The sequence below is a fragment of the Schistocerca serialis genome, chromosome 5 (genome assembly GCF_023864345.2).
Source record: "Schistocerca serialis cubense isolate TAMUIC-IGC-003099 chromosome 5, iqSchSeri2.2, whole genome shotgun sequence".
Taxonomy (NCBI): Eukaryota; Metazoa; Arthropoda; class Insecta; order Orthoptera; family Acrididae; genus Schistocerca; species Schistocerca serialis.
This window is the reverse complement of record NC_064642.1, coordinates 262,830,324-262,857,546: the sequence shown is the minus strand read 5'-3', so window position 1 is coordinate 262,857,546 and position 27,223 is coordinate 262,830,324. Positions and strand designations below refer to the sequence as shown.

The following is a 27,223-nucleotide window of genomic DNA, read 5'->3' as shown; positions in this document are numbered from 1 at the left end:
CGCTTTTGGAGGAAAAGTTTGTGACTGTGTTTTGGGTTTGTTTAGGTTCAGGATTCTATATGGTTGTGGGAAAAAGTTTTTGAGGTTGGGGTAAATGTAGTAGGTCTGTGAGACAGGGTTTGTCAGCTATGAGGGGATGTGATTTGGAAACTGTTGTAGAGGTGGTGGATAATGGTAGTCGAAGGTGGGAGTAGGAAGTGAACAGGATTGAGAATTTTTCAAGGCGCATGCTGCTTATTTGCCGGGGGGCGAGAATTTCTGTGTGTGAGATGGGATCCAGGAATTTGGGATTGCACAGTAGGAGAATTTTATGGGTGGAGAGGAAGTATTGTAAGGAGGTTTGGGCCTGACTGACATGGTTTTGCAGGAGTATGTTGGTGAGGGCTAAGGACCAGCTGAATATGAACTGATGGAGATCGTTGTGAAAGGAGGAGTTACTGCTGGAGATGGGTCTCATTTCTCTTTCTTCTTTTAAGAGAGACTGGGTGAGTCAGAGTTAATTACTTTGTGGATAAAGGCCTTCCAGTCTGCCCAGCAGCCGAATCATGACCTGAAGGGAACCCTGGATACTAACAAAAGACTGCACTTCAGGCGATTGCCTCCAGTATTTACTCACTGCACATTTGTGCTACTAGCAAAGGCATTTGTACCTTACCTATACTTCATCCTTCGTGTCAGTACAAACAGGGTTATTATAATTAAAGGTAAACTTTCAAAACACTGTAGAAATAACATCACTGGTTCGAATGACGTCAAATTGCAACGGAAAATTATGGGAGAAGGGGAAAGCGTATGGCAGAAGAAAAAAAAAGTTGTGTGAAAATTTATCAGTAGATGTTGCTGTAGGTGTCAGAATACGTAAATGAAAACACCTGTTATGCGTACAACTCATTAAATTTGGTATAAACACGCTGGGTACATGACTTTTCCTCCTTTCGCATCTGCGACGTTCACCATGACTGTCTCAATGCAGGATCCCACCTGCTTGTAAAGCTTTATTACAAGAATAATGACTGCACACATCACTCTGTAGAAGTTCCGGACACTTAAGGGTTTGAACAAGGGCGTTGGTCTGATGACTGCCTTGGGTCTGGAGAAAATATTCAGAAATTCGAAAAGATGGGTTCTTTTGGTGTGCAACCTGGTAGAGGGAGGAAACAAATTGATTCAATATCAGTGGAAGCAGTGACCACAGCAATGCAGGAGGAGACAGGTGGTGGTGTGCAAACGTGTAGTGGACGGAGAATTGCCCGAACGTTGGACATTCTCGTGAGCATTGGTGCACAGAATCCTATGAAACATTCTTCTTTGCTATCCATTCAAAATTACCCATGTGCATGAGTTGCTTCCTGTTGACCTGCCAGCAAGAGAGATCTTTGCATTAGAATTTCTTGCTTGCATGGAAGTGGACAATGATTGGACGTGTAAAATTTCGTGGACAGATGAAGCCCATTCCCATCTGACAGGATATGTCAATATACAGAGTTTTTGAATATGGGCAACGGAAAATCCGCACACAAATCAACCAGTACCACTTCATCCTGAAAAGGTCACTGTGTGGTGCGGGTTTACAGCATCATTTATCAAAGGGTCATACTTTTTCAAAGAGTCAGGTGTTTCCCTGTCCTGTTACCTGTACCATCACTGGTAAGCACTATGAGTGCCTTTTGCGCAACCTTGTTATTCCCACTCTCCAATAGCTTCAATGTGTGGATGGGATCATTTTTACGCAAGATGGCGCACCTCCGCACATTGCAAATCCAGTTAAGCAGCTGATGAGGCGCCATTTCAGAAATGCTAGAATTATCAGCCGCCATTTCCCTACAGCCTGGCCATGCCGATCACCTGATCTTAATCGGTGTGACTTCTGGCTGTGGGGCTAAATGAAAGATTTTGTGTTCAGTGTTCTGATTGCATTGCACAACACATTCTGAACATGACCCTGGAAACACTTCGATCAGTTGTGGAACATGCTGTTTCTCGATTTCAACTTGCTGCAGAAAATGATGGACAGCATATTGATCATGTTTTGTGCCAGTCACATGGAAATTAATAATCCAATTTTAATTTGATTGATGCTTTTTATGTGGTTTTTGGCCTGAGGACAATTAAAAACCGATGTGATTGATGCTCTTTATGCGGTTTTTGGCCTCAGGACAATTAAAAACTGATTTTTCACATCTGATGTGATATGACCTTGACATGGTGGATGGGCTTACATAACTGACTGTATCACACCTGTACACCCATGCACACTGAGTAGTATAGTTTGTTTAACATCAAACATACACATTAGTCACTTTTTGTATCATTCGTTTGTCATTTGTAGTTGATCAATATTAAATTATGATGCTTACAGTGCCATCTATTGCCACATTTAGTAATTATTTATTTTTCTTCTGCCATACATTATCCCCCTTCTCCAATAATATTCTGTTGCAATTTGACATCATTCTGACCACTGGTGTTATTTCTACAGCGGTTTGAAAGTTTAACTTTAATTATAATCACCCTGTACATCTACTTATGTATGTGGGGTTGATTACTTCAGAGACTGCTTTAGTGGTGAAAAATGTGCTGTCTGCCCTGTAACTTTGTGGTGTCTAAGAAAATTTCTCATATGCCAATAACTGTCACAAAATGTATGGTCTTACACTGCAAAGACTGCTCCATCTGCAAATCATATGACATACGATTAAATCAGATGCAGTTCGTTGTAAGCTTTTGAGTACCCGTGATTTCTGCCTGAACCAACAAATAATTTTGTTACTCCCGGTGCCTTTAGCATGAAACGGCAAATGCTTTTGCAGGACAGAGACATCTAGCGGTATACTGGAATAATCTATGAATGTGGTGCATTGAAACAGTCACTTATAGAGTTTTGCTTTTATGAGCAGTTTCAAAATGAAACCAGTGGTGCACTATGTAGTTTTGATACAAAATTTATTAAATTTTAGACCCATTTTTGCTTATTATTTAGAACTATAATTTGTTTCAGGCATTATGAGTTCATGGAAGTTTCAAGATGTGGGTCTGTGTTTAGGAAAAATGTGAATTTACTTTCAAGTATATTACATGAAATGTGAGTGGTTGAAAACTATACGTCCTAGTAGTTCCAAACTGAAACTACCTCCTTAAAACAATTGATTGTTTCCTTTTTGCCAGTTTGTTCTTGTATTCATTGCTTAGTTCAGTAATAAAGGTTAGTTTTGTGAAAAAATTTAAATTTATATATTTTTTTGAATATTGTTGGGCTCAAAGGGTGAAAACAAATCAGCCTAATGGTCTTCCTCGAAGCCATCATGAACATTGCATATTCCTTTTTTTCAATAAATGTTAGTATAATTTGGTATGTACACAACACAAGAAACTGGATTAACTTTTGAGAATCCATATTAAATATGTCTGCTTGTGTCTGTATGTGTGGATGGATATGTGCGTGTGTGCGAGTGTATACCTGTCCTTTTTTCCCCCTAAGGTAAGTCTTTCCGCTCCCGGGATTGGAATGACTCCTTACCCTCTCCCTTAAAACCCACTTCCTTTCGTCTTCCCCTCTCCTTCCCTCTTTCCTGATGAGGCAACAGTTTGTTGCGAAAGCTTGAATTTTGTGTGTGTGTTTGTGTTTGTTTGTGTGTCTATCGACCTGCCAGCACTTTTGTTCAGTAAGTCACCTCATCTTTTATATATATAACACAGTGTCCATATATATATATATAGAACATTTCAGTAGAATGACTCTTGACATTTGTGGATACTTCTAGAATGTACTCGGACTGAATATAGAAATTAAAATTGTACAGGCCAGGTGAGTTTTGAACTCATGATCCTCCATGCAACAGTTTAGTGCTATAACCACTACACCACAGTGCTATTCAGTTTCTTCTGCGACATTGCTCCCTTCTTAAGAGAACAGCGTCTCGATGTTACGTCCCCCTAGTCCAGGAGCACATCATCAGTCCTGCATACTCCAAGTCCCGACGACTGATTCTCGCCCTGGTGGTGATCTTCTTAGAACTTCTTTTGCCGCTACGCTCTTCATCACCTTTCCGCTTGTTGCCTGTCATTGGAGCTCCGAATTTACCGTGGGTTGCAGGATCCTTATAGGGCTTCATTTGAAGGACGTGGACCGTATCTCTGATCTTTTGTCGTCTTGTGTCGGGCTCGAAATCTTCAACTTCATAAATAACATCAAACAACTGTCTTACAACGCTATAAGGTCCAAAGTAGCACCTGAGGAGCTTCTCAGAGAGACCAACCTTCCGAACAGGGGTGAAGATCCAGACGAGGTTACCAGGCTGGTAGACAACAGGGCAGTGGCTCGCGTCGTACCTTTGGCAATTGTTTTCTTGAGCCTGCAGCAGTGCAGAATCAAGCTAACTGCCAAGCTTCCTCAGCTCTGGTTAACTCCTGGCCGATGTAGTCATCATCCACGTCATCAGGATGTAACGGAAACACAGTGTCCATCGTTTTAGCCGCCTCATGCCCATGCACCAGGAAAAATGGCATAAATTGTGTGATGCCTTGTTTGGCAGTGTTGTAGGGAAACATCACGAAAGGGAGAACCTCATCCCAGTTGCTCTGCTCAACATTGATAGCATGTCAGCCAAGGTCTTATTAAGGCATTCCGTAAGCCCGTTAGTTTGCGGATGGTAGGCAGTCGTCATGTGATGAGTAATGTTGCACCGACGGTTTATCTCTGTCACAAGATGCAATTGAAAAACTTTCCCTTGATATGTAATTAATGTTCTTGGGGCACCGTGTTTTAATACAATGTCTTCCACAATGAATTTGGCTACCTCGGATGCTGCGGCTGTTTTCCCAGCTTTTGTAATGGCATAGCATGACAGATACTCAGTGCAAACAATAATCTTATCTATTGCCACTGGCAGATATTGGAAATCATCTGAGGAGGTCAATCCCAACACGCTGGAAAGATGTTTCGGCTGGTAGAATTGGTATGAGTCAGCCAGGTGCTTTCTGAGGAACTGCCTTTCTCCTCTGGCACTCTTGACAGTGCAGCACATAGTGGTGGACACCCCTAAATGAACCTGGCCATAAAAATCTCTTGCAGTTTCTACCATATGTCTTAATCCTAAATGTCTGGCCTCAGGTGTGTCACGGAATTTCTGTAGAACATCTAAGTGCATGTGTTTAGGAATCATTGGTAGCTACCTCTTTCCTAACGGATCAAAGTTTTTCTTGCAAAGTAATCCATTAACTACATTAAATTGTCCTTTCACATCCTCTGACCAATTTAAGGCAAGCAAAATTTGAGATATCTTGGCGTCCTTCTTCTGCTTAGCAGAGAGATCCTGGTGTGCAGCGAGACAGTCACTATCTTCATCAAAGTCTTGATGGTCTTGCACAGGGTTTCTTGAGAGACAGTCGGCATCTTCGTGTTTTCTTCCTTTTTTGTACACTATGGTAATGTCATAGTCTTGAAGACGTCGTGCCCACCTAGCGAGTCGTCCTGTTGGATCCTTAAGACATGTCAACCAACAAAGTGAATGATGGTCTGTAACAACTGTGAATGGCCTTCCATAGAGATACTGTCAAAATTTGCACATCACCCAAATCACAGCAAGACATTCTCTTTCTGTAGTTGAGTAGTTTCTCTCAGCTTTTGTAAGTGTCCTAGAAGCATAGGCCATAACCTTCTCTTTTCCATTTGTAATGTGCACCAGAACAGCACCGATCCCATACCTGCTGGCATTTGTGTGTAGTTCTGCAGGTGCTCTCTCATCATGCAGACCAAGTACAGGGTCAGTCGTCAGAGCTTTTCGCAGCACATCAAAAGAATCTTTTGTTGAGCACCACCCCAAATAAATTTAGCATCAGCTTTTAACAACTCTTGGAGTGGCCTGGGTTTGATACAAAAGTCTTTGATAAAATGACAGTAATAAGAACATAGTCCAAGGAAGCTTCTCACATCTCTAATACTTTGAGAAATAGGAAATTCCCTTATATATTTTACCCTTTCTGGGTCTGGCCACACACCTTCATTTGACACAAGGTGTCCAAGTATTATGATTTCTTTTGCTCCAAAGAGACATTTTCTTGGATTAAGTTTCAGTCTGCCTTGTTGGAGACACTTAAGAACGGCCCTCTGTCTTTTTATATGTTCATCAAATGTCTCTGAGAACACTATAATGCTATCTAAATAACAAAGACACAACATCCTCTTCAGGTGCCTTAGAACTTCATCCATCATCCATTCAAAAGTTGCTGGTGCATTACACAAACCAAAAGTTGCTGGTGCATTACACAAACCAAACAGCATTACCTTAAACTCATACAGGCCCTCAGGAGTGATGAATGCAGTTTTCTCACACTCAGCTCATCTACTTAGATTTGCCAGTATCCCGAGTACATGTCCATGGTTGAGAAAAACTTAGCCCCCTTCAGACAATCTAGTGAATCGTCAATTCGTGGAAGAGGGTAAATGTCTTTTTTAGTTACCTTATTAAGCTTCCTGTAATCAATGCAAAAGTGCCAACTGCCATCCTTCTTCCTGACTAGCACCACCGGTGACGACCATGGGCTCTGAGAAGGCTGAATGATGTAATTCTTCAGCATTTTCTGTACCTCGCCACGAATTATTCTACGTTCCATTTCTGACACACGGTATGCTCTCTGGTTTATTGGTTGATGGTCTCCAGTGCTAATCTGGTGCTTCACCGTTGATTTGTCTAATTTGCTCTTCACCTGTGGATTGAAGCATTCAGAGGACACTTGAAGAAAGGCAACTAGCTTCTTCTGTTGTTCCTTAGTGAGATCTGGTGATAGTCGAGCTAGAAGATCTTGTCTCATAGTGGTAGTGCTAATATCGCCCACAGACTCGGCATGGGAGGTTTCTGTGACGCTTAGCTGTTCTTCAATTAACGGCTCAGCGTTTTCTACGCACGTGCGTCTTGGAAGGATCTGCAGTTCTCGGCGACAGTTAACTATTCACAATTCACCAAATCCTTTCTTAAACAAGATGACAGAGGCTGGGATGACCAAGTTATTCTTCAGTGGTATGCTTCTCTTACATTCCACTACAAGATCCATGGGTTTATGCATGGCATGACACGTGACAGTTACCTTTCTAGCGCTGACTGCAGGAATGATCACTTCATCCGGCACACATAGTCTCCACACGCTCGGATGCCCATCTTCCTGTCCATGGTATCTTATCTCATATACATAGCATAATCTTTGAGCGATCACAATTTATAATTGCCTGAGAAGCTTACAAAAAGTCCCATCCGAGAATGACATCGTGACTACACTCTTGTAAGACAAAGAATTCTAAGGGATGTGAATGGCCACTTATACCCACCCAAATGGTACATCTTCCTGTAGGTTTTACGTATTTCCCATTAGCCACCTGCAGCAGAGATATTTTGCTGTCGACGAATATGGTTTTCTACAACTGGTGACGGTACTTATCCGAAATGACTGTGTATGATGCTCCAGAGTCCACAAGAGCTTGGGCTGGTCGGCCATCCATGAGGATATCAGTGTAGTTTCCTATCATTTTTTTAGTGATCGGCAGCGGAGTATTTTTCTCTTCGGCAGCCTCACTTCCAAGGAAAGTCACACCCTGTAGTTTTCCAGGTTGCGGTGGCTAGGTAATCAGACCTTGATCAGCATGTTGGGAAGCGTCCTCTCCAGCGGCTAGCTTGCGGCGATGGTGACCTACGTCGTCCTGCACCCACGTCTTCTTGTTCATCTTTGTTGTCTCGGAGGTGGTGTCAGCTAAGATCGGTCTGCTGTCTTCTGGCACGGGTGTCATGAAATATCTACCGCCTTTCTCGACAATAGCGCACCACATGTCCCGGTCGTCCGCAGTGGAAACATACTGGTTGGTTATCCTGGGACCTCCATACGTCAGTCTTCCTTGGTGCCCAAACAGGTTCCTCATGCGATGTTGTAGTAACGTAACTCTGCCTGGGTCTCAACTTTTCAACCGTTTTAAAGGGAAGTGAAGGACGAGAGATGAGTTCAGTGTCTGTTCTACTTCCTTCCTTATGACCTCTCGAAGCATCTTGGTTTTTTGCTCGCCGTGCAATCCAAGTGCCTTCTGAACGTCCTCTCTCACTATCTGACCAAGAACACTTGTGAAATCAGTCGCCACCTCCATCACAGACATCGATAAGACGTTTGGAAGCCATTCAAACTTAATCCTTTTGTCTCAGTATACTGGCACCATTTTATGAAGTCGTCTCCTGTCGAAAACTCCTTCAGGAGTAGGGCTTGATACATGTCCTCAGCAACGCCCTTCATGAGATGTGCAACCTTATCTTCCTCCTTCATTCTAGGATCCACAATTTTACACAGCTCCAAGACGTCTTGAATGTAGGATGCTGTAGTTTCTCCTGGACGCTGTGCCCAGCACTTTAATTTGTCTTCAGCCTTGCACTTCTGTTGTTGTGTGTCACCAAAATACTTGTGCAGTTCCACCTGGAATACTTCCCAGCTTGTGAACTTCTCCTTGTTGTTCTCATACCATTGCTTGGCTGTGTCCTGCAAGTAGAAAAATATGTTAGCCAGACACACGGCGTCATCCCATTTGTTAAATTTGGTTATACGGTCATATACCTTCAGCTACTTGTTTGGATCTTGGCCATTGTCACCAAGGAACCCGGAAGGATGTCTCATGTGGTGGCACACAGTTGCTGTCATCGTAACGTCCTCTTCTTCTTCCGTCTCCGATAGATTGTGATCTGTTGAATATGGCTTGAACTCGGGTTTCTCGATACGTAAACGGCGGCTCTGTCATGGCCTGATGGGAGCTACTGTGTCGTTGATAATGTTCGCTATCACAAGTTCCAATACCCAGTGTCTCCCTCCACCACAATAGTGTCACATAGAAGAAGGTGTAATTAGATGAATGATGAACACTAACTTCACTTAACGAAGGTTTATTCAGCACTTGCACATACAAGAGAATGGAGCAAACTGCCTCCGGCCACAACACATACTGTATATACACAGCTACAGAACATTCCAGTAGAATGACTCTTGACATTTGTGGATACTTCTAGAATGTACTCGAACCGAATATAGAAATTAAAATTGTACAGTCCAGGTGAGTTTTGAACTCACAACCCTCCGTGCAATAGTTTATTATTATAACCACTACACCACAATGCTATTCAGTTTCTTCTGCGAAAATATTCTCCACAAATGAGAGTTTCTGTCTTCACACAGGGCTTCCTTTGCAGGCACTTTTTCAGATGTTCATGTTGGATAGATACAAGTAACTTCCCCTCCCGCCCCCAACCCCCAGTCCCTCTAATCCCCAATTCCTGAAAGAATCTAACTCCCATGTATAAAACATCTGTATCCTAACTGTGTGGTGCAAACAGAATTCATAGTGAAGAGATAATAAATTAAAACATCATGCCTGATGAAGTTTTTCTGTGGGCAGCGTCCCTTTTTTTGTTGGTGATTTTGGGGGGTGGGGTGGGGTGGGGGGTGGGGTGGCAGCAAGAAGAATTTTGAAAAGGGTTTGAAATTATATTTAAAGTTCGTTGCAAGTTGTTAAGTACTATCATTCTCACATACTGGGTAAATATAGTCTGGATAGTTTGCACACTGTGAATTATGCTAGTTCTAGACACATACATAGTTTTAGGTTCTAATATGTGACTTATTATATTACACTTTTAACTTAAGACTGTACCTCTTAATGAGTACATTATGACAGTGTTTTAAATTCTGTTAGTAATTATATGAAACATTGCAAATTAAATTTTTGTTGCCCCTGAAAGCCATTAGATAGGCAGCCTGAACTGGAACACTGCAACATTTTAGCCATTTAGTGAAATGGATGAGTAGTAGTAGTAGTAGTTTTATTCATCCGTAGATCTCTTTTTACAATGATATAGGACATGTCAAAGTATTTACAAGTGTAGATCAATTTAAAATAAGCTAATTCGTACACACATATATTTACAGACTTTTAGTTAGACATAATCATTAGATTTACTCCTGGTATATAGTACTTTTTTTATAAATAGCTTATTGAAATAATGTAATGCCACACCATTCACTCATATCTCACTATCAGTCACTGCCCACTGGTTTGAACAGATCTTTACAATGAGCTCAACTAGTTGGTTGGTTTGTGGGATTAAAGGGACCAGAATGCTATGGTCATCGGTCCCGAGCTCGACTAGTATTTTTTGTTATCATTCTTATGGCTCTTTTCTGGAGTTTGAAAATTGTGTTCATGTTTTGTGTGTTTGTTCCCCAAAAAAGAATGCCAAAGCTAAGAATTGAGTGTACATATGAATAACATGTAACCAAAAGACACTGCATGTTACACACTGATGATAGGATTCCAAGGGCATAACATGCTGATGACATTCTGTTTGCAAGTACCTTTGTGTGTTCACACGACTTCAACTGAGAATCAATATTCATTCCTAGAAATTTTGCATTTGTTACACAGTCTACAGAGGTGCCATCTACATTTAATTTAACATTGACATTTTTCCTCTTCAAACTGAAAGTCATGGCATTAGTTTTCTTTATGTTCTTCCTTGAGAGTTTCATTTGCTTTCGTGGCAAGGAGTTCTCTTGTTTTCTCAGTGATTATAATATTGCTGTAATCAGTGAAGAGAATTTTTTCACCATGAGTAACACTACTGGGAAAGTCATTGATGTATATAAGGAATAGTATTGGTCCTAATATGCTACCTTGTGAAAGCTCTATATTAATGTATTTAGGTTCTGACAAGTGTTTTACTAAATGTTTAGATCTATTTGAAGTATGTGTTATCTCTGCTCTTTGTACCCTATCTGCTAGGTATGATCGAAACGTCATTAGCTACCCCTCTTATTCCTAATGCTTCTAATTTATTTAATAGAATCTTGTGTTCGACTGTATCAAACGCCTTAGAACGATCCAAAAATATGCCTGTGACACACTCATCCTTATCAAGAGCATCAATCATCCTTATCAAGAGCATCAAGTACAACTTTTGTGAATTCTACTATGGCTGACTCCGTATTTTTGCCATTTCGGAAACCAAACTGAGATTCGCTTAAAAGATTGTATTTATTCAGGTAATTCATTAACCTGCCTTTCATAATTGCTTCTATTATTTTTGACAACAGGGAAATGGACCAGTAATTTTCTGTGTCTTCTGCAGTACCTTTCTTAAGCAAAGGTACAACTCTTGCCTGTTTTAACTGCTCTGAAAATGTCCCTGATGTGAAGGATTCATTTATTATATTTGTTAAGGGGCCTTGTATAAGCTCTACACATTGTTTCAGTACACACATTGGTACTTCATCTAAGCCTACTGACTTTTTATTTCTTAGTTTTTGAACAGTTTTGTTGACTTCATTCTCTGTGGTTGTAAGTAACATCATTGTATTTAGTGCAACATTATTTACTGGTGTTGTGTTTATTTTGGCGAATTTTTGCTGTAACTTCTCTGCAATACTTGAAAAATGCTCATTTACATGGTTTGCTAAGTGTTGTGGATCATTTATTACCTTATTCCCCTCCCTTAACAGTATGTTATTCTGCTATTGTTTGCCTCTCCCCGTTTCCTTTTTTATAACATCCCAGACTGCTTTGCTTTTATTCTCTGCGTTATATATTATTTTGTCATTAAATTACTTTTTGCAGCAATCAGCACCTACCTGTAGATATTTTTGTATCTGTGATAGAAATTTAAGAATTATGGATCATTGTGAAAGTGTTTGGGAGGTCTTCTTGATACCTGCTGTTATCCATCTGTTTTTGTGATATGTTGATACAGGCATGCATACTTTTGGAAATGCCTTTTCAAAGTTCAATTTAAACAATGTGGAGAATTTAGAGAATTTCGTATTATCACTGGTTTCCTTATACACTTCATCCTAGCTTTGTTTTTCTAGTTCTTTTGAAAAATCTTTTATTTTGATTTTCTGAGATCTTTTACAGCTACATCGCATTTTCCCCTGTCCATATATGTGGCCACATGGTCAATTACTGATGCAGTCATTGTAGTAACCCTTGTTGCACTATTGACCAATAGGGACATGCCAAAACTTTGAAGGATGTTTATGAAGGTGCTGCTGGATTCATTTATGATATTAGTGTTGATGTTAATGTCCCGACACTGAATTATGTTGACCCTTGTACTTGAGACTTTATCTAGAACTTCTGCTAACTTATTGAAAAATGTGTCCACACTACCACTGGAAGATCTATACACGCACAAAATGATTAATTTCTTGGTGATATCAAGCCCTGTTAATTCAATAGCTGATATTTCAGAGTGTTTGTCTTCACTTACTGTATTGAGGTCATTTCTTGATTTAAACCGTGTTCCTTTTCTGATATAAATGCATGATTCTCCACCCCTTGAAGTAAGAGGAATTCTGTCTTTCACAGGAAAACTGAATTGTTTCTGTTATTAAAAAAATATTCTTGGCCATATTTTTGTGCTATTTGAATGGAAAATAACAGATCAGTGTCTACTTTAGTGATTGAACAATATGTATTCCAAAACATATAAAAAATGCTGAAATTCTAAGCCTACAATATCAAAATGGATACTCCAAAACTGCAGCAAGCATTCACTACCTCACCTCTGAGGTGAGAAACTGATAATTTCAGTAAACAATAAACTAAATGTACAAGGTGGTCCATTGGTGTGGAACCATTATTCTAAGACAAAAACAGGTGGATAAATAGAAATGTAAAATTCAGTAGTTTTAGAGGTGAGAGGGGAAAACTGGTAAAGAAATGTTACAAACGTGGTGGCCATTTTAGAAGCTATCATATTTAATGCAAATCATAATTTTCACAAGGAAACAGGATCATGTGACATATTAAACAGATAGATAAGTAAGTGAGAATGGAAATGGCATTTTTCATTTGAAAATTGCCAGAGATAACAGTTATATGTGTGTGAGCTGTGCTTTCTTCTGTGTGTTTTCCTTTCTGAAGAAGGCTTTGGCTGAACACTTAGGGTGTAATAGTCTTTTTGTTTTGCCTGTCTGCAACAGAATGTGTGATCTTTGTGACAAATGGCAATCTAGTCTTTTCTTATTATTGTTCAACATAGCTTTATTCATTCTTGAGTTTGTGCAGAACAAGGCAATAGCTGGTGATGACACACAAAGATTACAAGATGTGCTTGACATGATTGTCTAGCACTTTGTAAGGTGATTGTTATATGTTTCACCCATTTTCATTGACTTTAACCAACACATTCTGGAATGCAGGAATAAGCACAACAATCCACTACCTGAGGGGTGCAAGGTTTCTGATCTTCACCACAAATGCAGTTGCTCTCATGTGTCCCCACAGATAAAAATCTAATGGACCTAAATCCAGGGAACGTGGCAGCCACATCACAGGATCTGTGCGACCTATCCATGTTGCAGAAAATTGGATGTCCAGGTACACCTTTCTGCAAGAAAACTGTCTTCGGACAGCAGCAATGGCAGAACACCACCATCTAACAGCTGCAGATGATGGGCAGCTGTTTGTATAATCTGAAAAAATCCCACATTCCATGCCAGACCATCACTTTCAATGTACCAGTGTGACATCTGATTAGTATCTGTGATTCTGTTTATTTGCATCTCCATTCACATAGAAATTAGCTACAGCCATAAACAGTACTCATCCAGCTTGTGAGTCACTCATTCTGCAAACTGAACCCAATAATCTGTACGAGCTTCAGCCAGGTAACATTTGCATTTTGAAGGTGTGATCAAAATTCTTATTGTTGGTGTAGTGTTGACTCCACTTTTCTGCAAGATGCGACAAATACTGTGCTGTAGGCTCTTACTGAATGATGTGAGAGATGCAGCTGATGTTGCTTCATCCATAGATGTTTTGATCGTCCATCTTTTAATTTGTCTGCAACAGAGCCACATTCATGGAACTATGCAAGAAATTTCACCACCAAACTGTGGGTAGTTTGTGGCTGGAGTGGCATTGGTTGCAGTTATGTGCAATATCATTAGTATTTCTCTCTGCTGAAATCAGGATTATCTCAGTGCTTTTGGATTGTGTGGACACCATTAGCTTTTGCGCCGCCGGTAAAGTAGGAAATTATGAGTTGCATCCAAGATGGCACTGTCCAAAGTGGCCAATATCTTAGTCACATAGTCTCACATGTTTTTACTCTCTGTCATCTCATACTACTTGACTTCAAATACCTGTTTATGTACCTGTCTCTGTTTTAGAAAAGTGGTTCGACACCTATGGGTAACCCACTACAAATATGCAAAACAAACTGAATGAGAGGCAAAAAGTCCATAAATGAAATATGTTCAGCTTTGGTTATATTTTCATATTTCATGACATATAGAATTTTTAATAAATAAACAAACAGACTACTTGTGAACAATATAAAAGTACAAATTAGCACAAACAATAAGTTGAAATTATGAATGAACTTGGCAGTTTATGCTCTTATTTAACTTGTCATCTTAGGGTTGGACAGCAATTCAGCTTTTATCCCTTGCTGTGAATATGGCACTGCTCAGTACTTACTCTATTGCACACATCACCCAAGTAACTCTGTTATGATTATTATTATTATTTTCAAAATTAGACCAAATTCTACATTGGATTAATTTTTGTCTCTTTCTTACTTCCTTAGCAGAGAACAGTGAAATGAATGAAATGAACTGTGAGCTTGAAGCAGATAACCCTGCCTGTGTCGCAGACAATGTCCATCCAGTCCAGCTCTGTAGGCTGTGTGCTGCTAGTGTGGATGATGATGTTGTATATATATTCAGCTCAGATGGACACAGTTTAAATCTCCCTGAAAAAATCAACAGGAATTTACCTGTCAAGGTGAGTTATACTATTTATTCCATATGAGAGATGATAAATGTCTGAATTGGGAGTAGTATATCACTCCTGTAGCCCAGCATCTCCGAACTTTCTTTTAATGCAGGGTATGTTTTCGTCAATTTATGAGTTCCCTTACTTCTTTAAATAAACTTTTAAAAACTACCTTCAATAAACTGGATATTGCAGATTGCATGGGAAGTTCCACATTTACGAGATGACTAATGGGATGCATAGGAACATAACTATGGCTATATTATTATTATTATTATGACTATAGCGAGGTGACGAAAGTCATGGAATGCATCCTAATATTGTGTCAGACCACCTTTTACCTAGAATACTGCAGCAACTCAATGTGTCATGGACTCAACAAGTCATTGGAAGCCCCCTGCAGAAATATTGAGCCATGTTGCCTCTTAGCTGCCCATAATTGCAAAAGTGTTCCGGTGGAACATTGTGTGCATGACTCGACCTCTCAGTTATATCCTACAAAAGTTCGATGCAATTCATGTCTGGCGATCTGGGTGGTCGTATCATCCACTCAAATTGTCCAGAATGTTCTTCAAACCAATCACAAACAACTGTGGTTCAGTGACATAGCACACTGCCATCCATAAAAATTCCATTATTGTTTGGGAGCATGAAGTCCCTGAATGCTTGCAAACGGTCTTCAAGTAGCTGAATGTAACCATTTGCAATCAGTGATCAGTTCACTTGGACCGGAGGACCCAGTCCATTCATGTAAACATAGCCCACACATTTATGAAGCAACTACCAGCTTGCACAGTGCCTTGTTGACAACTTGGGGCCATTGCTCTGTGGGATCTTTCAAACCCTACCACCAGCTCTTACCAACTGAAATCCAGACTCATCCGACCAGGCCATGGTTTTCCAGTCATGTAGGATCCAACCGATAAGGTCATGAGCCCAGGAGAGGTGCTTCAGGCAATGCCATGCTGTTAGCAAAGGCACTCACTTTAGTTGTCTGCTGTTATAGCCCATTAATGCTAGATTTCACTGCACTGTCATAACGGATACATTCGTTGTACATTTCACATTGATTTCGGCTGTTATTTATGCAGTGTTGCTTGTGTGTTAGCACCAGTAACTCTATGCAACCATCGCTGCTCTTGGTCGCTAAGTGAATGCAGTTGGCCTCTGCTCTGTTTGTGGAGGGAGGTAATGCCTGAAATTTGGTATTCTCGGCACCCTCTTGACACTGCAGATCTCAGAATATTGAATTCTCTAACAATTTCCAAAATAGAATGTCTTGTGTCTAGCTACAACTACTATTCCATGTGCAAGGTCTGTTAATTCCCATCATGTAGCCGTATTCACATCGGAAACCTTTTCACATGAATCACCTCAGTACAAATGACAGCTCTGCCAAAGCACTGCCCAGTTTATGCCTTGTGTACACGATACTACTGCCATCTGTACATGTGCATATTGTTATCCCATGACTTTTGTCACCTCTGTGTATATTATTATGCTATCATCATCCTTATCATCATCATCATCATCTTTCTTATAGGGATTAGGCATCTGTCTGTTCTGTATTCACAAAGTTTATGTATACACCACCACTACCTTTGTTGACCTGTGTGTTTCCTTCCTTTCAGATTACAGTTCAATATTTTCTTCAATAGTCTCTCATCACTCATTTATTCTCATATTGTTTCCTACTATATCTTTATTCAGTTATTTCCTCATGAATCATATGTACTTTCATCTCATTGCAAATGTTTTCAGTTGTAATTATATCTCATATTGTAAAATCATTCAGTCATCTCAATACTCTCATCTTTGCTATCTGTATTTTGCTGTCACATTTCATTTTATTTATCTTGCTCTTGCTTCCGTGGTAGTGGTAATATATAATGATTGTTTTATACATTAAATTTTTATAAATTTTCTGGTTTTATAGTTAAGTGTTCTGTTTATTATTCATATTAATCAAAATTTGTTCAGCTTTTTGTATATATCATTATCATAATCATAATTCATGTTGCAGTTCAGATATTTAAACTGGAACACATGTTTAATTATTTCAGTGTCAATTTCTATAGTTGACTATTTTGAGTGTTTACCCTGGAAGACCATAAATTTCAACATATATAATGAAATTTTAAGATTGTGTTCTACGTATTCGTGGTTTATCCAATGTATTTCTAGCTGGAGAACATTTTCAATTTCTTGTATTATTACTGTATCATCTACAATTAGTAATGAATTTGGATTAGTGCATTTATCTGATTTAATTCTTCATCAGTTCTCTGGTTTCCAATTTTTGATGGTATCTTCACAATGGATATTAAGAAGAGTGAGTGAGAGAGAGAGAATACCTTTGTCTCACCTCTTGATTGATTTTCATACCCCCTGCCTCCTCTTCCCTGTGTTTATTACTAATTTTATTTCATGATTTGAGCTTTCATTGACCTTATAACAATAAGACTTTTATCAAAGATTTTTCTGTGTAAAACAAAGCTGTGTGCTATTGTGCAAATGGTGTAAAACTGTGTTCTGGCTTTTCTTATTTGACTATTACTGATTGTAATTTTATAAAGTACTTTAACAATAAGTGTAACTTCCATGTCCATGAGTACACTAAACACAGAAAATGGCATCATAGTAAACCGATAACAATTTTTAAACTGAATTCCTGAAATATGAACTAAATTTTACTCATTACACAGCAAATAACTGCTGTGTCCTAAGTTCAGTCTTAGTGAATGGTAAGTTGTTTCGTAGAATGGTCTAAATTGCATTGTGTTCTATGTATGTGCATTTGAGTATGTGACCGATTCAGAAAGTGGCTGGCCACATAGAGCTTTTCTACTTTTATTCTTATACAGAGCATGAATATTAGATGTAGTCACACATCTGACAGAACTGTCTTAAGTTACATAGGTGTAGATCTACACATGGGGAGTTTGAGGAGGAGTGTTTGAAGAGAGGTAACTGCAGGAGATTGCACAGAACAAGGAGAGGGATGAGAGCAGGATAAAGGAACAGCTATCAGAAATGAACAAAAGGACAAAAGGAGGGGCAGTTTTATACAGTAAAGTTGGGGAAGATTTGTAGGAAAGAGAAAAACCATTTCAGAATATGATTGATTGACAAGGCATCCACAACTTCCTGTCAATCCTTCATAGCTTCCAGACCATGCTGTACAGACCTGTTCTGCAGGCCACATTCACAAAATTTTCTTCTACCCACTTCAAGACAAATTCATCAAACAACTGCAAAACTACCCAACACTACAATCTTCCGAAACACCTCTCCTATAATAATGGCATGCCTGTTTTCTTGGTAGTTGAGAAGTTATCACAAAAGTCTGGTAGTCTTGAGGTACAGAAGATGAATGCAGCTACCTGTTTAGCAAGAAGTGCAATACAACTCTGTTCATTACTGTTCAACAACATCCTTCCCCAGGTTTTTCACAAATTTTTGTCTTGATGTTAAAATGAGTACTATTCTTTTCGAACTCACTATTAATTCTTAAAAGCATTTATTGACCACAAAGATCTTGCATCAGCTTCACAATCTTTCCAGCTATTTATCTCCAAGCTCAAGCTGCCATAGGTCTTTTAAAGTTTGACCTATCCACCATTTCCAATGTGTGCTAAGTGAACATCTTATCTTGAACCCTTCCACCATCACAGCTTTGGCTCAAAGGTCTTCAGGTGTGCAAGCCACATGTCCAACTTATTCATGTCTCTGTGCTTTCATTTTCAGGACCATGTTAAATTGTTGTATCATTCCCAATACTTCTTGCAGCTCTAATCTTCTCCAGCCATCTTGCTTGTGGCCAAGCATCTTTCTTAAGATTTTCCTCTCAAAAATTAATAGTTGTAGTCATCTGCCTTTGAGACACTGTAGGTCTTAGTTCCACTAGCACTATTGGAATTAATTTTGGAATGATGTGTGAAATCATAATTAGTTTCATGCTGTTGTTGTATCTCCATATTAAGCTGTTGTATTAACCCTTTAGACTTTTCTGGTGTATATCTTCAATATATGACTCTCGGTCATGCTACCAGATCACATTTTGTGTATCCCACCAAAGCGTTTTCCTTCTTGTAGCTGCTGGCTCGCTCATTTTAGTGTAAGCTGAATCAGAACATTTCATGAGATCTGTCACCTGATATAATATCTGATGTATTTACCCTTTTCTTTTAATATGGTCACTGTAACTGACTCTCTTGAAGTAGAGATCATGCTAAACAGTGTCTGTGAAATCCCGTGTAATGCCAAGGAAAGGCTTGCCTTCTTCACTAGGAGTTATTGAGGCAAAAGAAGATAACTTGTACTCACATCACAAGAAAAGCATGCCCACTACTTTCATTTTATAAACATATATTTCCTTGAGTGGGTGTACCGATCATTAGTGTGTCTCTGAATTTGAGTAGAACATAACTTTTCATACTACATACACCTTGAAGGCTGAACATGACAGTCCCAATTACAATATATTTCATTTCTCACAAAACCATCTTATCTTTTGTTTTCATTCTTGGAGAGTGTAGATTAGATTAGATTAGATTAATACTAGTTCCATGGATCATGAATACGATATTTCGTAATGATGTGGAACGAGTCGAATTTTCCAATACATGACATAATTAGGTTAATTTAACAACATACTTAAGTTAATATAACTACTTTTTTTGTGTTTTTTTATTTTTATTTTTTTATTTTTTTAATTTTTTTTTCTTAATTTATATCTAAAAATTCCTCTATGGAGTAGAAGGAGTTGTCATTCAGAAATTATTTTAATTTCTTCTTAAATACTTGTTGGTTATCTGTCAGACTTTTGATACTATTTGGTAAGTGACCAAAGACTTTAGTGCCAGTATAATTCACCCCTTTCTGTGCCAAAGTTAGATTTAATCTTGAATAGTGAAGATCGTCCTTTCTCCTAGTATTGTAGTTATGCACACTGCTATTACTTTTGAATTGGGTTTGGTTGTTAATAACAAATTTCATAAGAGAGTATATATACTGAGAAGCTACTGTGAATATCCTTAGATCCTTAAATAAATGTCTGCAGGATGATCTTGGGTGGACTCCAGCTATTATTCTGATTACACGCTTCTGTGCAATAAATACTTTATTCCTCAGTGATGAATTACCCCAAAATATGATGCCATATGAAAGCAATGAGTGAAAATATGCGTAGTAAGCTAATTTACTAAGATGTTTATCACCAAAATTTGCAATGACCCTTATTGCATAAGTAGCTGAACTCAAACATTTCAGCAGATCATCAATGTGTTTCTTCCAATTTAATCTCTCATCAATGGACATACCTAAAAATTTGGAATATTCTACCTTAGCTATATGCTTCTGATTAAGGTCTATAGTTATTAATGGCGTCATACCATTCACTGTACGGAACTGTATGTACTGTGTCTTATCAAAATTCAGTGAGAGTCCGTTTACAAGGAACCACTTAGTAATTTTCTGAAAGACAGTATTGACAATTTCATCAGTTAATTCTTGTTTCTCAGGTGTGATTACTATACTTGTATCATCAGCAAAGAGAACTAACTTTGCCTCTTCATGAATATAGAATGGCAAGTCATTAATATATAATAACAACAACAAAGGACCCAAGACTGACCCTTGTGGAACCCCATTCTTGATAGTTCCCCAGTTTGAGGAATGTGCTGATCTTTGCATGTTACGAGAACTACTTATTTCAACTTTCTGCACTCTTCCAGTTAGGTACGAATTAAACCATTTGTGCACTGTCCCACTCATGCCACAATACTTGAGCTTGTCTAGCAGAATTTCATGATTTACACAATCAAAAGCCTTTGAGAGAACACAAAAAATCCCAATGGGAGGTGTTCGGTTATTCAGATCATTCAAAATTTGACTGGTGAAAGCATATATGGCATTTTCTGTTGAAAAACCTTTCTGGAAACCAAACTGACATTTTGTTAGTATTTCATTTTTACAGATATGTGAAGCTACTCTTGAATACATTACTTTCTCAAAAATTTTGGATAAAGCTGTTAGAAGGGAGATTGGACGGTAATTGTTGACATCAGATCTATCCCCCTTTTTATGCAAAGGTATAACAATAGCATATTTCAGTCTATCAGGGAAAATGCCCTGTTCCAGAGAGCTATTACACAGGTGGCTGAGAATCTTACTTATCTGTTGAGAACAAGCTTTTAGTATTTTGCTGGAAATGCCATCAATTCCATGTGAGTTTTTGCTTTTAAGCAAGTTTATTATTTTCCTAATTTCAGAGGGAGAAGTGGGTGAGATTTCAATTGTATCAAATTGCATAGGTATGGCCTCTTCCATTAACAGCCTAGCATCTTCTAATGAACACCTGGATCCTACTATATCCACAACATTTAGAAAATGATTATTAAAAATATTTTCAACTTCTGACTTTTTGTTCGTAAAGTTTTCATTCAATTTGATGGTAATACTGTCTTCCTCTGCTCTTGGTTGACCTGTTTCTCTTTTAATAATATTCTAAATTGTTTTAATTTTATTATCAGAGTTGCTGATTTCAGACATGATACACATACTCCTGGATATTTTAATAACTTTTCTTAATATAACACAGTAGATTTTATAATTTTTGATAGTTTCTGGGTCACTACTCTTTCTTGCTGTCAGATACATTTCCCTTTTCCGGTTACAAGATATTTTTATACCCTTAGTAAGCCATGGTTTGTTACAAGGTTTCTTACGAGTATATTTAACTATTTTCTTGGGGAAGCAGTTTTCAAATGCATTTACAAAAATGTCATGAAATAAATTATATTTTAAATTGGCATCAGGTTCACGGTACACCTCATCCCAGTCTAACTGCTGTAGGCTTTCCCTGAAATTTGCAATTGTTAAATCGTTGACTGAACGTACTACTTTGGAGGACTGTTTAGTATTGCTGAATGGAGCTATGTCATATATTGTAACCAGCTGTGCACCATGATCAGAAAGACCATTCTCAACAGGCTGAGCATTTATCTGGTTAAACTTATCTTGGTCTATAAAGAAGTTATCTATCAGTGAGCTGCTATCCTTTACCACCCGAGTAGGAAAATCAATAACGGGTGTCAAATTGAAAGAACCAAGTAATACTTCAAGGTCATTTTTCCTATTACCCTCTTTCAGAGAATCTACATTGAAGTCCCCACAAATAATAATTTGCTTCCCCCTGTCTGACAGATAGCACAACAAGGAGTCCAAATTTTTCAGAAATAGATGAAAATTTCCTGATGGGGACCTATATACAGTTACAATTATAAATGTGCCTTTATTTAATTTAAGCTCACAGGCACATGCTTCTATATGTTTCTCTACACAAAACTTTTTTGTTTCTATACTTTTTGCACAATGATAACTTTTGACATATATGGCAACTCCTCCTTTCTCCATATTTTCTCTCATTACATGTGCAGAGAGCTTATAACCACTTACATTTACCTTATCCATATCAGTAACAATGTGATGCTCAGACAGGCATAGTATATCTATTTCATTCTCAGCTTCTAAATCTTCTAAACAAACCAGAAGCTCATCTACTTTATTCTTTAAACTCCCAATATTTTGATGAAATATACTTACATTATTTTTAATTATACTTTTATGAGAACCTTTCCTTATTCTAACATTTGCAGTACTCTCCTGTCTGAGTTTCTCATTGTGCTTAGGCCTAGTTCCTATACCAGTGGTCACATGGTGTTCAGAGAGGCAGATTATGTCAACTGGGTTGGGTGACTTTAATTCATCAATGGAATTACCTAGGACTGAGATACAACTTGGTGGAGATAAAATTTCTGGTGATTGGTGAAAATTTATAATTGATAGCTGTGATTGGTGATCCAATGCGCTAGAATTGTGCTGTTTAATTTCTTTCCTAAACTGAAGATTTGTTTCAATCCTGACCTCTCGTAGAACTTGACATCTTTCTGTCTTACCTATCCTAAAAAAGGTGCTGCTCCAACACCTGTAACCACTGGTATTCTACCATTCATGGCAGTGCCTCCCCCCCTTAAATTTCCTGCTATTACCCCAGCCAGTTTCCCCTTCCCTTTCCTGTTGAGATGTAGGCCGTGCCTGGTATAGTCCCACCTACTGAGATAATCAACAGGAACCACACCAATATGAGCCCCCGCACCCGATCCAAGCAGCCGTTCCAACTCCAAATTAACTCTCCCAACAGAAGAGTTCAAATGAGGCCGGTCATGGCGTCTCAGGACAGATACAAATTCAACATTGGTGTGTCTCGATGCTGACGCAATCTTTACCAGGTCACACTCTATACTGTACCCAGGATCTCTGTCGATGCTGTTCCCTGGCCCTCCCACAATAACCACGGTGTCTTCCCTGGTAAATCCTTTACAGAGTGAACCTAAGTCCTCTGTCACCTGATCCAGACTAGCACTTGGTTTGAAAAAATTTGTGACCTGGTATTCTGGTCCTAATTCCTCCTGCAGAAGTTGGCCTACACCTCTGGCATGAGAACTGCCTAACAACAAAACTTTCTTCCTTTTCGATGACTTTCCTACATTCTTTTTCAATTTCCTATTGAAAGTTTGTTGTGTCCTGTCTACACTTACCTCTGCTTGAGGCTCATCAGTTTCTAACTGAAGCAACAGGTCAAACTTATTTTTGACATTCACCACAAAACTGTCAGACTTAGTTCTAGGCCTGTTCCTTCTGCTACCTGTTGCCACTTCCCACCTCTCTTTGCCCTTCTCCCTCCTTAACCTGTCCAGATCTTCCCTAGCCTGATCTAGCTCAGCCTGAAGGGCAGCAATTTTCCCCTCCTGTTCCACTATCTTCCTATCTCTGCTGCAAATCCTGCATAACCACTGATGAGCCTGATCCACTTTCCCAACACCCACGCCACTGCAGTCCCCCCAGTGAAAAAAACTACTGCATCCATCACACCAAACCCCGGAACTAACAATTCTACGGCAAGTCAGGCACTTCTCACTCATGGCAAAAATAATACTTTAGCTAGAATAAATCAATTAAATTACCGAAAATCAAAAAAGACGTTACAAGAATTAAGCCTATTCACAAATGTATATAAGCAAGTTTCTGATTTAAAATTCCGCTGTTTTTCTGAGATCTGTATTAAAACAACGAAGGTATACGCTATTTATTATATATTTCACTCGATGGAATGAAAAAAGGGCAATTAAACGAGATACTTTAACTTTGATTCTCCAAAAACGTTACGAGAATTAGGCCTATAAACAAATTTATATAGGCAAGTTTCTGATATAAAGTTACGCTGTTTTTCTGAAATGCTCTTTGCCACCACCAAGCCGCAGTGACAAAACATAAAAGGCTCTGCCCACAGCAGGTGAAGCCATTTATTTGTCATCACATCTTGTCCTTCTCTCATATTCCACACCTTCCATTCAATGTCTACACATACAAAAACAAACATCAGTGTTCAGTCTATGTTCTGCAAATTATTCCCTACTTAATATTTTTCTGTCATGATCATCTTTCCTTGTACTCACAAGGAGTGTGAAATTTCGTTTGTCTGAATGGCATGTAACACTTCATACTCTCCCACTTACAGAAAAGATGTTGGGACCTCACACAATCTCAAAAAAAGTTTGGTTTCTCATTAACATACAACTATAAACTTAAAAACATTTTATATTATTTCCTTCTTTAAAAAGAAATACAACTTCATTTTCAGTAAAAAAAGTCTTTTCAATTTTTTTAATTTGTTTTTTCCTATAAATTGTGCCAAACAGTGTTAGTCCTGTCTGATGCAAGAAATTGTCGTGTAATGACCAGTCTTTCCATATAGCAAGACATATATGTGTATCGTGTCAACTTAGTTATGGTTTTTACATTTATTTATTTATTTATTCAACAGTGCATTACCTTCAAGTCAGTATATTCAAGAGTTTCTTGTTTCCTTTTTGTTTGTGCACATAGATACCTTTTACTCTTTCTCACATTTTTGTTACCTGAGGATTTGCTTGTTGGATGTATGCCTACTGTTTGGTCTCTAGAGTCAAATCTCGGTACAGGCTTTAGTCAACAAGCATGGCACATTCCTGCTCCAACCATATTCATCTCTACTGTCAGGTAAGTCTGTTCGATTACAGAACTAGTTTGGAGAAAACTTTCATATCATGACCACCAGTCATTATACAACTTTATACTTCGGTATTCACTGCACTTACATTCCTTGTTATGGCAGTTACCGTGCCAAACCTCTTTACCATTGGAGATGTGGGTGTATCCTTATTTTCCTTTAAAAAGGGAGGGGGGGGGGGGGGGGAGGTCGAATATTTCAATGGATTCACCTGAACAAAGTATAGACCAATAAACCATACCTTCCGTGGGTCCATCTAACCTTACATCTCTCCTGCCTACATTAAATGGTACTGGTTATTCCTCCTATGGATTCACCTGACCAAGGTATAGGCCATTTCTCTTATGGGTCCACCTATCCTCTTCCTCTCCTACACCTCATCCACTATTTGGCTATGCCCCATTTTAACTTCATCAGTAAACACAGTTACAAGCCCCCGTTTTCTATCTTTTCTCACTCCAAACAATAAGTTTCTCCTACAATTGCTTCCTGCTGACATTACCAAATTGCTCTCTATCTAAATATCTTAAATCCATTGATCTAACCTTTTTTTTACTCTTGTTTATAACATATATAACCTCACTATGTATACACATCTCTCACACATATGTATCTTGCTTATCTTGCTTCTACTCATTGATACATATAGCTTATCCTTTACTTTCATATAATTACTAGATTCAGACAATAAAAAAGGTTTCTAGTAATCAGACCTTCTCGTTCTCTTATTAGCTCATACGAACTTGCTTCTTATTTGGCTTCGTATGTTAGCGCACCATCACTTTGTCTTGCCTTCCATCTCCTACCTGGACACTTCTCCCCTACAACATGTGGCACGACTACAGTGTCATTTCCTTGAAATGCTAATTTATGGTTAAGTTTATTAACTAAGTTCATGGCTGTTGTCATAAATACACCAATGCAAATATTATTGAATATATACTAGATGCTAAGTGTACAAGTGTTGGGGTCACATTAGAATTTGTCCCCGAGAAAACTAAGCTAGAAATACGGAAACAATTTAACTCGGATAGCTGATGGTTATCAGTCCACCAAATTCACAAAGGGTGTGAACTCTCCTGGGGCCGTAAATATTTTATGCACGTTTATCTTGCCCTGTATGAGGGTGTATTAGATGTACTGCTTTCGGATGTCATAGATTCTGACCTTTAAAAGGACCACTGTAATGCTGAAAAAAATTTGCTCATTTCCTTCTTTAAACTCTAGCTATTATGAAAATTTCATACTAATACCAAATCATTTATTTGAAAGTTTGGTACAATAACCTTATCATTAAAAGTTCTGACTTTTTTTTGGTGCCTGTGTAATCATGTTTTCTTGTATCTTCTATAGCAAATTTTCCAAGTCAGTCACCTGTGAATTTGGCCATGTAAACAGTGTTAAGAAGGGCTCTCCTACAAAGGTTTCAGCCATAATTTCTACAGAAGCAAATCCTGTTGACATATGTAATAATTCATTAAAGATTACTTGAAATTCCAATACTAGTTGTGCCCAGGTAGTGTGTCTTGTAGAAAGTACGTTTTATACAGTCGTCCCAATTTCTTCATTACACATTCAATTGGATTAGTTTGTTGACTTTACGTGGATATATTTACGTGTGTTAGCCCTTCCCAAGCCAATAATTCTGTAAAATTATGGCTAATAAATTGTGGGCCATTATCAGTTAATAGACGTCAGGTTTACTTGGGTTTGAAAATACTCATGTGGACAATCCATTTCGCTATTGGTATTTGCATGTTTAATGGAATAAAGTTTAAACTTAGAAAGAGTGTTAGTATTAAGTGATTTTGCTTTCTCTTGTAAAGTATAATTTACAAATTCATTTAATCGTTCCTCCAAATTAGATAGCAATTCAGGTATGGTAACTGTTACTCCAATAATATTATTATTATTACAAGGTTAATCAATACAAAGATTAATTAATAACATCATCTTGTTGTATTCCTGTTATCCTCCGCCAAGCCTCTTTATCCAGTGCATATTCCTTGTCGGTTCTGCCATGTTCCATTCCTCCATTTATGTGGTCTGTCCAAGAACGTAGTGGTCTTCTGTGCTTATGTCTGCCAGGTGGTTTCCATTCTTAAACCTTCTTAGGTCACCGATGATCTTTATGTGAATTGTGTGTGTTCAGAATTTTCAAGTCATATTGGTTACAGAATTCTGCGAGATTTTCTCCAGAACTATTAATGACTTTTTCTCCATATCTTCCTACTTCCTACTGAGCCAACTCTCGCATTACAATCTCCTGCTATTATTACTTCTTGGTGCATTTTGATTTGGTTGAGTAGATGGTCTAA

The 27,223-nt window shown here is 38.4% G+C and overlaps 1 protein-coding gene across 7 annotated transcripts in view; it reads left to right on the top strand.

The window, feature by feature from the left end:
• The window catches only part of LOC126481630 (zinc finger protein 345-like), a 142,908-nt gene that overhangs the window by 53,263 nt on the left and 62,422 nt on the right, over nt 1–27,223 (top strand). For 5 of the 7 annotated variants that reach the window (XM_050105523.1, XM_050105520.1, XM_050105525.1 and 2 more), the window contains one exon: nt 14,607–14,803. In XM_050105523.1, the coding sequence (XP_049961480.1) occupies nt 14,607–14,803 (197 nt within the window). Of the gene's footprint in view, nt 1–14,606; nt 14,804–27,223 lie in introns of those variants that run through there. The other 2 variants (XM_050105524.1, XM_050105527.1) reach the window with 2 other exon arrangements.